This window comes from Mercenaria mercenaria, chromosome 9, assembly GCF_021730395.1.
Source record: "Mercenaria mercenaria strain notata chromosome 9, MADL_Memer_1, whole genome shotgun sequence".
NCBI lineage: Eukaryota > Metazoa > Mollusca > Bivalvia > Venerida > Veneridae > Mercenaria > Mercenaria mercenaria.
In genome coordinates this window covers 70619841-70635831 of record NC_069369.1, presented here as the reverse complement: position 1 = coordinate 70635831, position 15991 = coordinate 70619841, and the positions used below count along the sequence as shown (strand labels likewise).

At 34.8% G+C, this 15991-nt stretch overlaps 1 protein-coding gene across 1 annotated transcript; it reads left to right on the top strand.

Moving 5' to 3' along the window:
- Window positions 1–10701, top strand: LOC123548101 (acanthoscurrin-2-like). The gene is made up of 2 exons (XM_045335336.2): window positions 1–48; window positions 5983–10701. Exon 2 carries the CDS (start codon window positions 5993–5995, stop codon window positions 6638–6640), a length of 648 nt encoding a protein of 215 aa, XP_045191271.2. The 5' UTR covers window positions 1–48; window positions 5983–5992; the 3' UTR covers window positions 6641–10701.
- The last annotated feature ends 5290 nt before the right edge of the window (window positions 10702–15991 follow it).

Sequence of the window (15991 nt, the reverse complement as noted above, 5' to 3'; positions counted from 1 at the left end):
ATTGGACTTGTTTTCCTCCTGGCTGAATTCTGTCAGAAACATTGAAAGGTAAGCCTTCTGTATTTTTTGTTAGCTTTGATGATTTGCATTTATCAGACAGCACAGGTTTAAGTGTTTAAATACCGATTTGAAACGTTCAAATAGCTAAACGTTTTGCTTTGTTTTAATTCAAATCTAAAGGAGTTTATTTATATCACACAAAGAAAGAAAATATTTATAATACATAATATTATGTTTAAAGGTCCATAATGCCGTTGTTTAAAATGTGGCTGCAATATTTTCCGTTATGAACAGAAAGTATATTAATTTCTTGTTAAATCTTATTTCTGACTATTGTTTTCTCTGATACTTGTCAAAGATTAGAATTATTGATTAACATAGTAGAAAGTTTTAATGAATTTATTGTGTTTTGATTACCTCCCTTTATGACACTGTCTGTAAACGTTCATATGTATTATCAAAAGAAGCAATTTCCCTTACCATGAAATTATGCATAATGTCTATTTGGACAGCTGTATCATCTGTTTTTAACATAAAATTTAAAGCCTCATGGAACTTTAACTTGTATTTATCATCGACATTATATACAGTTATAAGAAATGATACTTAATAACATGTCTTGAGACAATATGGTAGTCTGCATAAAGATGGCTTTAAATTACATTTTCCAAAACTTATGTTTTAATCAAGTATGTTTAACATTTTTTCGTGGAAAGATTTAAAGTTGCACTGATACAGTTATTAGTATATCGTAAATGTCTCAAAATCGTTATTATTTACAATGTATAATGTTATAACTGATAATCATAAGAAATGCAATTACACCTTGCAAAACGTTACTTTCTTAGTTTTTTATATGAATGGTTTGCAAAATACAAATAGCGGATATTACATGAGTGTATTTTCATATTCAATTTATTAAACGGGTTGAATAAAACAATAAAATGCTAGGTTTTGCCGAGCATTTTTCAGTTCTATTGAACGAGTTTAATAAATTCAATCTGGAAAGTCACAAATATAATATTCTTTTTATCACATGTTAGCTTATCCTACCGGAACATAAAACATATACCTTCTTCCACCATCATAAACAAGTAAATTTGACCAACAGTTGTATTACAAGTGTCCTGCAAAAAAGTTCTGTCATTGGGTTCGGATTTCTTAAGTGCTACGTTTTATCAAAATTATTTTTTATTACAAACCTTCAAAGTATTCCCCGTTTGTAACCTTTTACCCAATCGCGAAAAGCAGATAAATAGTCTTCTTTTGGTATCTGTTGGAGACACTGCTAAATGGCGCTGCCAAGAGAACTTTGGACTTATATGTCTTTCCAGGAAGCATTTTCTTAAGCCTTGGAAATAAAATAAAATGTCACAGGTCAGGTGAATAAGCGGATGGTTTACAACTTCCACATTTTCAGAAGCCAAAAAAAGGACTTAACAACATGTGAGAGGAGGCGTTGTCATGTATAAGATGAACTTCAAGCATTTGCTTGGACGTTTCTTATTGTAAAACTCTTTCACTTTCTTTAGTACAGAGCTTTTGCGAAATCGTCCGGTGACTGTATGACCAGATGGACAAGGCATTTGAACGACTGGCCCACTAGAATTAAAGAAAATTGCGTACATCGTTTTCGAACTTATCGAAAATTGCTTATAATCAGCCTTTCTCTGTAGCACAAACATGTGCACCCAGGTTTCGTCACCTGTTAGCAAGTTAGAAATAGCCCGACTATCACAGCCTTTTTATGTTTTCAAAAGTTCCCGGGCACACTTAAGGCGTTGTTTCTTTTGCTCCTCTTTGAGCAAATGAGATTCCCACCTAGCACAAACCTTTCCAAGGTCCAAACACCTTTTCAGAATTGTTTGCACACTGCCCTCTGATATGCCAGTACAACTTGCTATATCTTTCACCGACAATCGGTGAATCGCGCATCCTGCTCGACCACAGCTTTTACAGCAGCGATGTTTGCCTTGGAACAGAGGTTTTAGGCCTACCAGAACGGGTATCATCGTCGACAGATAACTTCCCAGCTTTAAAAACTTTAACCCACCTAAAAACTATGCGCATTAAAATGGCCTAAGGTCCATATATACCATACAATTCATCAAATATCTGCTTTGAATCTATATCAAGCCTAATGGAGCATTTAATATAGTTACGAATTTCAGTCTTTTCGTCCATTTTACAATGTGACAAGTAAATTGGTTAGTGTATATGACTTCATGTATTTCAATTTAAAACATCTCGGTATTTGCACGAAATAAACGGATATCGTTAGCTATTGGACACAACATTCAAGTGCAATGAAGCGTTTTAAAAAATACCTGGGATACAACTACCGAAGCCCATTAGTGACAGAACTTTTTGCAGGACCTTCGTACACTAGTGTATTTTCAAATTTATTTAATGGCCTTTTCCCACTTCCGCGACTTCAAACATGTGATAACTAACGATAAACCATAGTTTCAGCAGATATTGGAAGGATTCGTTTTTTTCCAAGAATTGTAAAGGATTGCTTTAAAATGACCCCGAAGTTCCACTAATAACTACATTATACTAAACCCAATACCTTAATTGCCGCCGGAGATATTGATCTGACATCTTGACTATCTAATAAAATACTTACCCATGACAGATAGCATAATGTACACCTTTTGTACATTTAGAAGTCGAACTTTTTCTGTATCACTATTAAGGTACTTCTGATAAACCGGAAGTAATGACGCAACATCATTTATACGGATAACGTAGATAAAAGCCTGGACTCGGTATACGGAAATGAAATTTGTTTCATGAATTAATGACAATCCGTTAGTAAATTTGTTAAAACGAAAGGTGTAACTTTTTTTCAAAAGATAAAATATTATATTGAAACCTTTACGAGTGTGAGAAGTTTTATTAAAATTTACAGTAAAGAACAATTTCTATTCACGAAACTGTTATCAAAAGTGCGACTTTCACATAGACGCCCATTAAAAACTTGCGTGAGGTCCAATTTTTCCAAATCAGACTAGCAAAAAAATCAAACACAAGGCCCTACGTTTTTTATTTGCCTATTTTTCTCTGAATTATATTCTCGAATTTGCAAAATCGGGGTTTAATCATATTCTACATTGTAGAAAAAAAATGATACGAAATGCAGAACTACCTTAACATAGACCCTTCATACCCCTACAGTTCTTTTCGATTTGAAAACTGCCTTTAGAAAGTCTGAAACAAACCCTGAAATATTCAAGTCCAAATATCATGAAATCAAATCAACTTACAATGACTATTTTGCAATTTACAAAGATGGTTCAAAAGATGAATCAAAGGTTGGCTGTGCTGCTGTCAGCCTCCTTCAGCAATCAAAATTACGTTTGCCAAATAATGCAACAATATTTTCAGCCGAGGCCAAAGCTATTGATTTAGCTCTAAATTTTATATCAAAAAATAGTGCAGAAAAATTTATTATTATTTTTTCCGACTCGCTTTCTGTTTTACAGTCAATTCATAACCGAAATATGGAAAATCCATTCATTCAAAATATTCTTCTCAGGCTTCATGAACTATCTTTAAAAAAGTTTATCATATTTTGTTGGATTCCTAGTCATGTTGGTATTCATGGAAACGAGGATGCTGATATTGCAGCAAAGAAATCCCTTTTATTATCACAATCTAATTTAAAATTACCACATACCGATTTTAGGCCCAATATAAACAAATACATTTTATCTAAATGGCAGTCGTCGTGGAACCGTGTTTCATTCAATAAACTTCATGATATCAAACCTACTCTAGGGGAATGGCACCAAGGGAACAGATCTGTTCGCAGGGAGGAAGTTGTTCTTTCTCGCTGTCGAATAGGTCATACCCGTTTGACTCACTCTTACCTTTTGAATAAAGAAGATCAACCCGAATGTGTACCATGTCAAACACCGCTAACTATTAAACACATTTTGATCGACTGTGTGGACTTTGCTACACAACGCAGTACATATTATGACGTTCAATCTTTGAGAGAATTATTTGACAACGTTTCAGTCGGAAATATTTTATCGTTTTTAAAGCAGATAGGAATATATCAAAAGATCTAACACTTCTTATTTTTATTTACATCTTGCAATATTATTATGTTTGCAGCTGATATTTTAACCCACACGTACATACGTTTTTACATTACTGTTTTTAGATATGCTTTACATTTTTACATGGATGCTTTTAGTTATGTTTTACATTATTCATAGTGTTCTTTACATGTTTACATGGATGTTTTTATGCCCCCGAAGGGAGGCATATAGTTTTTGAACCGTCTGTCCGTCTGTCGGTCTGCCAGTCTGTCCGCAATTTTCGTGTCCGGTCCATATCTTTGTCATCGATAGATGAATTTTCAAATAACTTGGCATGAATGTGTACCACAGTAAGACGACTTGTCGCGCGCAAGATCCAGGTCCGTAGCTTAAAGGTCAATGTCACACTTAGACGTTAAAGGATAGTACATTGATGGGCGTGTCCGGTCCATATCGTTGTCATCCATGGATGGATTTTCAAATAACTTGGCATGAATGTGTAACACAGTGTACCACAGTAAGACGACGTGTCGCGCGCAAGACCTAGGTCCGTAGCTTAAAGGTCAAGGTAACACTTAGACGTTAAAGGATAGTGCATTGATGGGCGTGTCCAGTCCATATCTTTGTCATCCATGGATGGATTTTCAAATAACTTGGCATGAATGTGTACCACAGTAAGACAACGTGTCGCGCGCAAGACCCAGGTCCCTAGCTCAAAGGTCAAGGTCACACTTAGACTTTAAAGGTCATTTTTCATGATAGTGCATTGATGGGCGTGTCCGGTCCATATCTTTGTCATTCATGCATGGATTTTAAAATTACTACGCATGAATGTGTGGCACAGTAAGACGACGTGTCTCACGCAAGACCCAGCTCCGTAGGTCAAAGGTCCTAAACTCTAACATCGGCCATAACTATTCATTCAAAGTGCCATCGGGGGCATGTGTCATCCTATGGAGACAGCTCTTGTTAGGTATGCTTTACATTTTTACATCAATGTTTAGGCTTTACAGTTGGCGTTTTCAATATGACTTCTTCTCGGCGATATATGACCATTTGTGTCGATTCGCCGTAAAACCCAACTCACTCACTCACTCACTCAACTATTAAAAAATGAAAAAAATAAATAGAGTGGAATCTTTGTTACCATCCTTTTGTCTGAAACGGTGTCGGCGTTGGCATTGGCGTCAGCGTCACGAAAGTAGTTGAATGTTTGCAGGTATCTCTTAAACAACTAGGCTACATACTGTCAAGCTTCACACATCATGAGATGACCTCATAGGACCTTAAAGCTACATAACACTAGCTTTTATATTGTAAAACTTATGTTCCCTTTGTATTTAAAATTTCAGGTCATGTTTTGCATAAAATATACTAGTAAGCAATTTCTAAAAATTACTTGGCAAAATGTTTTCAACATATGTCTTATCACCTCACGGAGCAAGTTATATACTAGTAACTGTCGCTTTTATTGAAAGAATTGCTCTTTTATAACTTAGAACAATTTGTTAAAGTTTTACATGTTACCAGGTTTTTCTCAAAAGCTTTCAAGGATCGCACATTACGTAGGCGAATAAGGTGTTCAAATGCGGCCAGATACCTAACTTCAGAATTTACTTTGTTAAAATTATGCAACATTTGAACGTAGAAATTTTTGACAGTTTTGCATGTAAACGTCTTTCTCATAAATTACTTTACAAATTCTTTCAGATTCTCAACACGTCTTTGGCATCATGGGATGACCTCATATGACAGTTTTCATAGTTTTGACTTATACTTTAGCTCGAGTATGCCTCTTTTCAACTGAGAAAAATGTTCTATGGCGTTTGTATGTAAGCTAAAATTAAGAAGAAGAGCTTCAAACAGCCGAGCTTGCTTTCATTAGACAGCTCTTTTACATGTAGACTCATAAAATGCCTTTTCTTTTCAGGTAATTCGACATGAAAACCGCATTAGTGCTTGCTATGTCAATAGCTGCCGTTATTGGGCAAACGTCCTTTGGCGGCGGTGCCTTTGGCGGCAGTGGCTTTGGCGGCAGAAGCTTTGGCGGCGGTAGCTTTGGCGACGTTGGCGGTGGCTTTGGCGGCAATGACTTTGGCGGCGGTTGGGGTGGCTTTGGCGGTGGCCCTGGTGGCGTTGGCTTCGGTGCCCTTGGTGGCGGTGGCTTTAGCGGCGGTGGCGGTGGCCCTGTCGGTAGTGGCTTTGGGGGCGGTGTCTTTAGTGGCGGTTTTGGCGGCGGCGTCTTTGGTGGCGGTATATATGGCGGTGGCTATGGCGGCTATGGTGGCTATGGCAGTGGCTTTGGTGGCGGTTTTGGCGGCGGCGTCTTTGGTGGCGGTATATATGGTGGCGGCTATGGCGGTGGCTATGGTGGCTATGGCGGCTATGGTGGCTATGGCAGTGGCTTTGGTGGCTATAGCGGTGGCTATGGCGGTGGCTTCGGCGGCGATGACGGTGACTATGGCGGTGGATTTGGCGGCGATGACGATGGCTATGGCGGTGGATTTGGCGGCGATGACGGTGGCTATGGCGGTGGATTTGGCGGCGATGACGGTGGCTATGGCGGTGGATTTGGCCACGATAATTAATGTTTGATTTTATCAGTTGTACATATAAATGAGCTACAAAAAATATCGCATAGGGTATTTAGCTTGGAATAAGACTTTCGATCTGGATTGACAAACAATAAGGTATTTGGATTTTATGTTTTGAATAGACGTATATATCATTTCTATTGATGAAGTTCATGGTTTCCTTTTTTAATAAACGGAATACAAATTTTTGGTCGTGGGTAATTCAGTTTTGTATCCAAAAGCTAAGACGCAACGAAACGTTGGGATTGCAATTTGCAAATAAACAAACGACACATATCATTTATCTGATAGGCCCTTTTTAGATATGTTGTGCTTTTCAGAGCTCATTTAGGCCATTTTATTTTTTGTTTATATCCACGTATCATGGATTATATTTACGGCACTATATTTACGTCGTACTTAACAATACTTCATACAACACGTAAACAGTAAAATAAAATACATCTGAATCTCCATGCCATGCATAATCACACCATGTATACATGTGGTTACCGTTAAAATATTTTGTAGACAGTACTATTAACCGATTGCTCATTGTCAATTTAATGTTTCAGTGTTAAGTGAATTATTTTGCCAGGCGAATTGTGGATCGTACCACTTAAAAAATATCGAGTCAGATCAAGTATTTTTATTGCACTTAAGTTGCACATAAATATAAAAAAGTGATGATTTTTGTAGTTTTTTTTATTATATACAACTATAACACAATTCTTTTCTAATTACTTGAAAAAAATATTTGTTTAAAGATTTCAAATGAATGACAATTAAGTGCATACAATTGCAGAATACTGACCGTTATCTTTTCTTACCCAGTTCGAAGTAATTGCCTCGAGAACACTTTATTGTTACCTTCCTTATTATCAGGGTGTCTGACTACACGGCAAACCTCGCCTTCTCATCATTCATGAGTTTATTTATTACTTCATCTTTTTATTCAAATTACTCCACTTTATCATTGTTATTTATTATCATGAGGCTTAAAAACTGAATCGAACGTTTTAAATAGTCTATAAAGGTATATCATTGTGTCCTTAATTTAAGTTTTGAATATATGTAGTATACAAGAGAGAGATTTTCAAATAAGATAAATGCCTTAATCCCTCGAACTGTGTTCTCATTTATACCAGAGTGCCTCTTATAATGTTATAAATCAGATTTTCAATTCATTGTGTAAAAAGAGGGAAATAGGCATGTATTGCATAATTCCCAATTAAAGCATTCGATTAATAACAGTGAGTAAGTTGGGTTTTACGGCAAATCGACACAAAATGGTCATATATCGCCGAAGAAATTATCAAGCATTCCAAACTTATTAGCAACTATGATCAACTATAAAGTCTTATTTCCGGTCGGGAGAAATTGGTAATAATAATGCTTTTTAATTATACCAATAGAGAATTTTTCACATTTATGTAGGTTATTGTTTTCTAAATCGAAAATATACGGTAATAATGACTATGCATTTAATGGTGCCCACTGTTCATGTGTTGCTGACTATTGCTGGGTACCTGGTGAATTAATTGCTAAACTGGTAAATTCTGAAGTTATTAAAACTTTTAAACATAGTTGAATTGGCTGAATGTCTGAAAAGTCGTGGATAAAATGTAAACTATGAATCGGAGAAATTAAGGCATGTTTATTTACAATAAAAGAAAACATTTTGACCGAAGTGTTCAGAAGGGGAAAACAATTTATACGTGGTTCTGGGGCAGAACTTGAGTTGCTAGCACTTTATCTAATCAGTTTCAATATTTCTGGAAAAACACTGGGAAACTAGGAATTTGGAATGACAGGTTAAGAAAATGAAATGCCTGCAATCTAGATTTATAAGTTTTATCTGATTTATAAAGAAACTGTTTTCCTCTTCTAAAGGGATGAAACAGCTTGCTGACTTACCAAAATTAGCCACTAGATATCAAAGTTAAGAAGGATAGTCCATCTTTTAACTTGTACATGTATTAGTTTTTGTACTCAGGAAGCATCTATCATTAGTTTATGTTCCAACGAATAGTATCGTTTTAGGTATTTTGTTAGTGCTTTTTAGTAAAATGAGGTTGCTGCTTTCAGTTTTTAGTTTTTACTATGCAACTTTTACAATACTAGTTAAGCATTTAAATTGTTGTCTAGTCAATAGACATTAAGGAAGTTCTGCACGTTTCGTAAACAGGAATGGGTGGAGTAACGTCATTTATCCGGTTAACGTAGAATAAAGCCTTGATTCGGCCTACGGGAATGAAAATTATTGTATGAATTAATGTCAACCCGTGAGTAAATTTATTACAATGGCAACGTTACTACCTTTCTAAAGTTAAAATATGGTATTAAAACACGTGGCACGTTAAATATTTAAAAAAACAGCTTGAAATGTGTAGATCATTTTAATCATTGGCAAATATCAAAAACAAGCACATGGACCTATGCATTTAATTTCACCATATTATAGGCCATTTGCTTATTTACGACTGTGAAAAATTTCATTCAAATCTACATTGTAGAAAAAAATTCTATTCGCGAAAATGTTATGAAAATTGTGATTTTCCAATAGACTCCCAAAATGAAAACTTGCCTGAGGTACAATTTGTTTTCAAATCAGTCTAGCAAAAAATCAAGCACACGACCCTATCTTTTCTATTTGTTGAATTTTCTAAGTACATTCTGAGGTTTTGAAAAATCATGGTTTAATCAAATTCTACATTGAGGAAAATTTTTTATCCGAACGTGCAGAACTACCTTAACAAAGATTTACAAGAAATGACAATTGCTTCTTTCTTTTGTATTGTATAATATTGCAAAATACTTACTTCTTTAATATATTAGTCATATTGAAAACATGTCCCCAATAATTCTGAATGATTGCATTATTTTAGCTTTGTTACATGTAATTGTGTCAGATGATGTATATGAAACCGAAACTATGATAAAACATATTGTGTTGTAATGTTATGTATGGTACTATATTGTGCTTTCATAGACTACAAAAATGTCAAATACATGAATCTTTAAAAACAACGTAATTAATGTCATGAATGAGCCATTATTAAAGTTTCCTATTAACATTTTTTTCGTTCAAAAACATTTTTTTATTTAACTTTTAATTTTCAGATAAGGGAAACAAGTGAAACTTACAGCTGAATCGTTTTTCTCTCGTAGGATATAACAACAGTTTAATTACTGATTTTTACAAACTTCTATTAACAATTTTAGTTTTAAATAGCTTTCATATGATATTAACTATTGTATACATTTATAATTTTTAAATGATTTTGTTATGGATGCATAAGAAAGTATATTTGATTTTTGTTCACATAACGTCGATTATTAAGAATAACCTAAATTTGCTGAAAGTTTGATTTGTTCGTATAGCTTTATTGATGTGTATTTTTATAATTTGGCATTTTTTGTATATATAAATGGTCACAGGTATTATTATGTGCAGATCTAACAGCAGATCTAAAACTTTTTTTTCCCCTAATCACCTTATTTATTGTAGTAGGCTTATTTATTTCTTGTAAATGATTTCTGTCTATTGTTATAAATCATTATTGTCAAATCTTTTCGAACTGATCTTGTTTTGTTCTTCTTCTCCCCAAATCACCAATAGATCAAGACGAAAATAATCATATTGCTTTATACCATTTTTGGTCGAGTTACCTTGCTTTAAACTACACTAGAATACATTTGATTGAGTAATCGTGTTTTATACCATGTCCAGATATATTTCATTGAGTTATGCATTTAGTGTTTGCATTTTCGCAGACTGCATGCAACTTAATTTACCATATGGAAGCGCAACCTGTTTAACAGTATACGTTATTAATTTACAGATTGAACTATATTCTGCAGCAATAAAACTTGTTGTTTAATTCAACGTATAGACCGAACTACCTTGAAATGCTTTTAAAACGCAACATTTACTAAGCTTACAATAACTCCTATTGTTTCGATTTATTTTGTAGCCACTATACGCAAAACTATCATTACAAAGAAATAAATATTCACATAACTGTGAGTTTGAGAGGTAACGGGAGACAAAAACTAAACCATACAAAAAGACATATACGATATGCTGATCAAATCAGCAAAATGATTTAAATGTATTCTTCAATGCCTATTTGTGTATTTAAATAAGATACAGTTATAACCTTTTAGTGAGGTCGATAACAGAATTTGTCGACCTGGAAAAATGATATCAACCGAAAGCCTGGCCTCATATTGAGTGAACGCAAAGGCAACAACAGTCTTTTTATTATATTATTTAATCAAACATCTTGTCAACAAGGATACAGAGAAATTAAATTCAAACATTTGCAGCTGTTGGTCATTATATCTAGTAAATTGTGTGAGACGAATGTAATGATGTCATAGCTGGAGGTCTATACGTGTTTTGGCTCTGCCTAGGAGAAGTCAAAACGACCTTTTATCATTAATCTTGTGACTTTTGTAGACTAATGGAAAGAACTGAAAATACAGATTTAATAATAAAACAATTTAGAGTGAATTTTTTTCCTTTTTCAACAAGCACACGTCATCAGCTTTCAATTTCTTTGTTCCATTTTGCTAAAACGTTTTCAATCTAAGATGTCACTGCTTCTCAATTACCGCAAATTGTATAGACTCCAATCCGTATTTACTTTGCAAAGAAATCTACAGTTACACAGCTTTTTGTTTCCTATATCCACAAGCCAAAGAAACTTTTTCATGACTAGACGAGCATCTGGTTTTAAATGCTATAAATACAAACTTAATATTCTTACTAATATTTTCATTCTTGCTTGTTTGTCACAAAGTCAGCTATTTCATTCCAATCAACAGGACTTTGAATACGATATTCACACTTTAGTTCGTTTAAATCTTAGACTTATAGCGTACGCTACTGTTGGATTTAGCTTTATTCGGAGACTCGCTGTAATTATTACAGACTTATGCATGTTCAAACTCACTATTGAAATACCGGAATCGCAGTCAACAGTTGTAGTCTCTGGTAGGTCAGATTTCGCAAAAATATGTCATTACCGTTTATACATTTCACTGAAGTTGCCATTTCAAACAAAAACATATCATTTAAATCTAATATTAGATCATTAACTCGTTAAATTCTATTAAAAAGCTTGAGCTTTGCTGCACACATTGACTAATCGTAATGTTGAAATGCTAATTTCTCAAATAATTACTAAATGTACTTTTCAACAGAAACAGCAGTAATATTACCAGACAGTACAATACGAAGACAGGGCTAAGTTGTCAGGCAAAATAAATGGCCGACTGCGTGGTGTATATTGGCTGACCATGATAGACTGTCTCGACTTTGTTTGCCATTTTACGCCTTCTCCAAAGTACAAAATTATTCCAGGGAGCCTATATGTTTTCTATCGCTTATCTACTAGATATCAAAAGGAAGAATAAACTTCCTTCGGGGACTATCAAAAATTGCAGCTACTTAGTCATTTAAATTTGCACTAACATAGATTTTTTTCTAGATTGTGACGACGCAAACACCTATTATGGTTAGACCATTTGCATGTGTTTAGTTTAGAAATGTTCTTGAGCCTTGTTCGTGTCATTAGGGCGATTCTATCTCGGGTCGGACACAGAAGAACAAGAAGAACGAAGCGCCCAAGGACGGCCATGGAGTTCCATAAACTCACAGCAAATACAAAACTGCATCATGAATCATTTCTTTTTCTTGATAACGCTAAAATGATGCTACGCATATGTTTACCGGTGTATAGCTGATCAAGCCCAGACACTGATGATATACTGAATCGTCCTCTTGCATATATTATATGCAGGTTAGTTTATATTTTGTACTTTTTTCAATTTGATTCAGGCACATATCTTTGGTGAACTTTTTTATGCTAATAAGCTATGAATTGTATTCCTGCACCAAAAGTCGAATACTAATGGGAAGGATAATGATGTACACCTAGGCGTCTAATGCATTATTCATCAAACAATACTTTGTGTTGGATGTTGTACTGGCTTTCGAGGATTTTGCCAGGCCGGATCACACGAGGCGCGCAACCAAACCTGGTGAAATCTATGAGAATGGAATACAATAACCCATTTCAATCTACTGTTCATGACCCTTTTATTAACTAACACAACCATGTTGTTTATTGTATCCATGATGCCTAAATACTCCTCTAAAACAAATAATTATTTATTCAGCTGGAGGCATACAGACGCCTTGCGTCTATGCGAGACAATAGTGTTTCAGGTCCTATTTTTTAAAGAATAACTGTGGAAAAAAAGTATAAAAAACACTTACCACTAAGTAATGTAGAACATCGAATAATATCTCAGCGAATAGAACTATGAATAAAAACATGCTTCGCGAAAATGCTGGACAGATTGCCTTACAACTTTAATCTCTGGCCTAGATTTATTTTTCGAAAAATGGGTAACTTACGGAAAACAAAATCGTTTGAATGTTGATACAGATTTTTCTAAAAATGAATTAAGCTGAAGAGGAAGAGCAATTTTTCAAACAGTTTGATTGTTTAGATATTATTCTTCTTAAAAGGGTAATTGCGGTAATTCGTCATTTGAAAACTTAATTTTTCATATTTTGAAAAAATAGTTCAGGAACTGTAAAAATTAATAAGCATCTCAATGACATGAAAGGTGTTTAAAGGTTAAGAAACCCAAAATCTTACACCAGTGACAAGAAGTTTAAATATGTATGACATTTTGTCTTAAATTTGAGAACATTTGGTACGAAAAGTCTAAACACTAATCTGCAATTTGGGCACGGAACTTTTTTCTACAATATATCATGTTGTAGTTGGAAAGCATGAGTTTATTTTACATTTTGCATTAATTAATTGGCTTCAGTTCTGTAAATATAGGTAGTTATCTAATATAAATGAATTATTTTGTAATAATTTGAGGACGAAACAGATACTTGTTTATCAACGGCACTAAAAGTTTCAACGGAAGATTAAAGTTTAAATGTAGTTAAATTTCTTAATAGTTAATCAAAGCCGGTGACTTACTAAAGATTGCCGTTTCAGTAAGGCAAATATTAATATTATCGCTACAGGTTCATCATATTGTCACTTATATATGACGACCATTTTTCTGTCCAGCCCGTCTGTAAGACGGTAGTACATGTACATCTTTGAACTGGCTTAGTCAATCCGAACCTGCAACATTTTCATTCGTGTCATGTTTGGCGACCTGAAGATTTAAACTTTTCTATGTTATCAGCTAATTGACCTTTATGATAGTACTGTGGTATGGTACGGTGACTAGGAACAACCGCTGACTGTGAGAACTTGTTTTGTTACATCGACATTAAATTTGCATAATAATTATGTGTATTCATACACTTGGTTGTTTTAATCAAAATGTAGACGTAGACTTCAGCTCATGTTGTTTTAGTGGCATCATTCACAATAAAATGATAATTGAGGCATACCAGGTAGCACTGCATAGATCTAAATCTAGTGGACAAATTAAACAAACAAAAATACCACAAAAATACTTAATCACAATAATACCGGTTAAATAATACCAAGTTTTTGTGAGGGCACCTCTGATGTTAATCTATTCCGTAGTTTGGAACCTATAAAGCAAAATGATCTTGAACCCGACCCTTTTACCGTAGGAAGACCATACCCTCCTTTGTCCCTAAGCCTAGTCTTGTATTCATGCACAGAATCTTGGTCAACAAAATATTCATCCATATACCCAGGGACGGTATTGTTTCTGACCTTGAAAATATGACACAACATCAAATGATGAACCCTTTTTAGGTATTTAAAATGTTCATAACCAATATTGGTTCTGGAATCAAGATTAAGTACAAATCTAACCGTTTTATTTTTAGTAATTTGCATCTTATGTTTCAAACCCTGGGTTAAGCCTTTGTACCATACTGAACAAGCATAATCGAAGTGGCATTGGATCAAGGGTATAACAAGCAGCTTTTTAGTATATTTTGTAAGAAACTCTTTCTTACGGTAAAGGAACTTTAATCGAGCATTGGCTTTCTTAAGAACAGAATCTGACATTGAACCAAACGATAAATGTTGATCCAAGGTAATAGTTTGTGTTTCAAACCAAAGACAATGGGCATTACAAGATATATCAAGACTGGACTTTGACCTTAGTTTGTGTTTCAAACCAAAGACAATGGGCTCAGTCTTGCCTAAATACAATGACAATTTGAGCCATGCCATGGGAAAACCAACATAGTGGGTATGAGAACAGCATGGATCCAGACCAGCCTGCGCATCCGCGCAGTCTGGTCATGATCCATGCTGTTCGCTAATAGTTTCTCCAATTCCAATAGGCTTTAAAATCGAACAGCATGGAGCCTGGCCAGACTGCGCGGATGCGCAGGCTGGTCTGGATCCATGCTGGTCGCATACCCACGATGTTGGTTTTCTCATGGCACGGCTCATTTGTTGTCAATTAACCATTGACTTACTGAGAGTAATTCCTCGGTAAAAACCTGTTCATCACCAGAAAAACATTTACGTGATACTTAAATAGCAGAATCATCAGCATAAAGTGACAGCAAATGCCCAAGTAAAGAATCTTGGGGTACATCACAAGTTACTTCTGCAGTAGATGAACACAAGCTGCTGTCTATCAGCAAGATATGAGATGAAACACCTTAAAATATCATTCAGCTTCATCAAGAGGATTGAGTGGTCCACTGTATCAAATGCCGTCTGCAGATCCAGCAGCAACATACCTACAGCAGCAACATACCTACAAATATTGCCATTATCATTTTCATTCCTGATAAAATCTGTCATGTATCAGTGGAGAAGCCACCCTTAAAGCAAGATGAAAATTTATAGAGCAAGTGTACGCTCGGTCGCCAAGGAAAAGGAATAACTATCAGAAAAACTCCTTGGATTGCAAAGAAATTGTTAAACAGTTACAGCCATACTTGTATACACATTTGGGAAGCTTTTCAACAAGTTTACATGCTAAAAGTAGTATAAAAACTATTGAAAGTGTCAGCAATGAGTTTCTTTTCAAAACAAATGTTGTCATCAAAATTTAAACATATGTTTGAACTTGAATAAGCAGATCCTTCCTTAGAAGGCAAACAAAGACTTTATGAGTTATCCATAAAGATTTAGAATCATTTTTGTTCTGTTCAATATCATTTATAAAAAATCCTTCTTAAAATGAAGGTTTCCCTAATAAACAGACAAGTCCAATGAAACGTTAAATACACATTTGTAAACTATGACCCCTTTTGATTGTAGTTACAGTAACTACATGTACTCCGATGACATTTCGTTGGCTGTTTAATCAACTCAATTCAACTAAACTCAGCTTTATTCGGCGGTCTACATCTATATACATACAAAGTCATTGCCC

What these genes read in the sequence shown, in the direction of transcription:
- LOC123548101 (XM_045335336.2), top strand. Translation starts at nt 5,993, where the DNA reads ATGAAAACCGCATTAGTGCTTGCTATGTCAATAGCTGCCGTTATTGGG.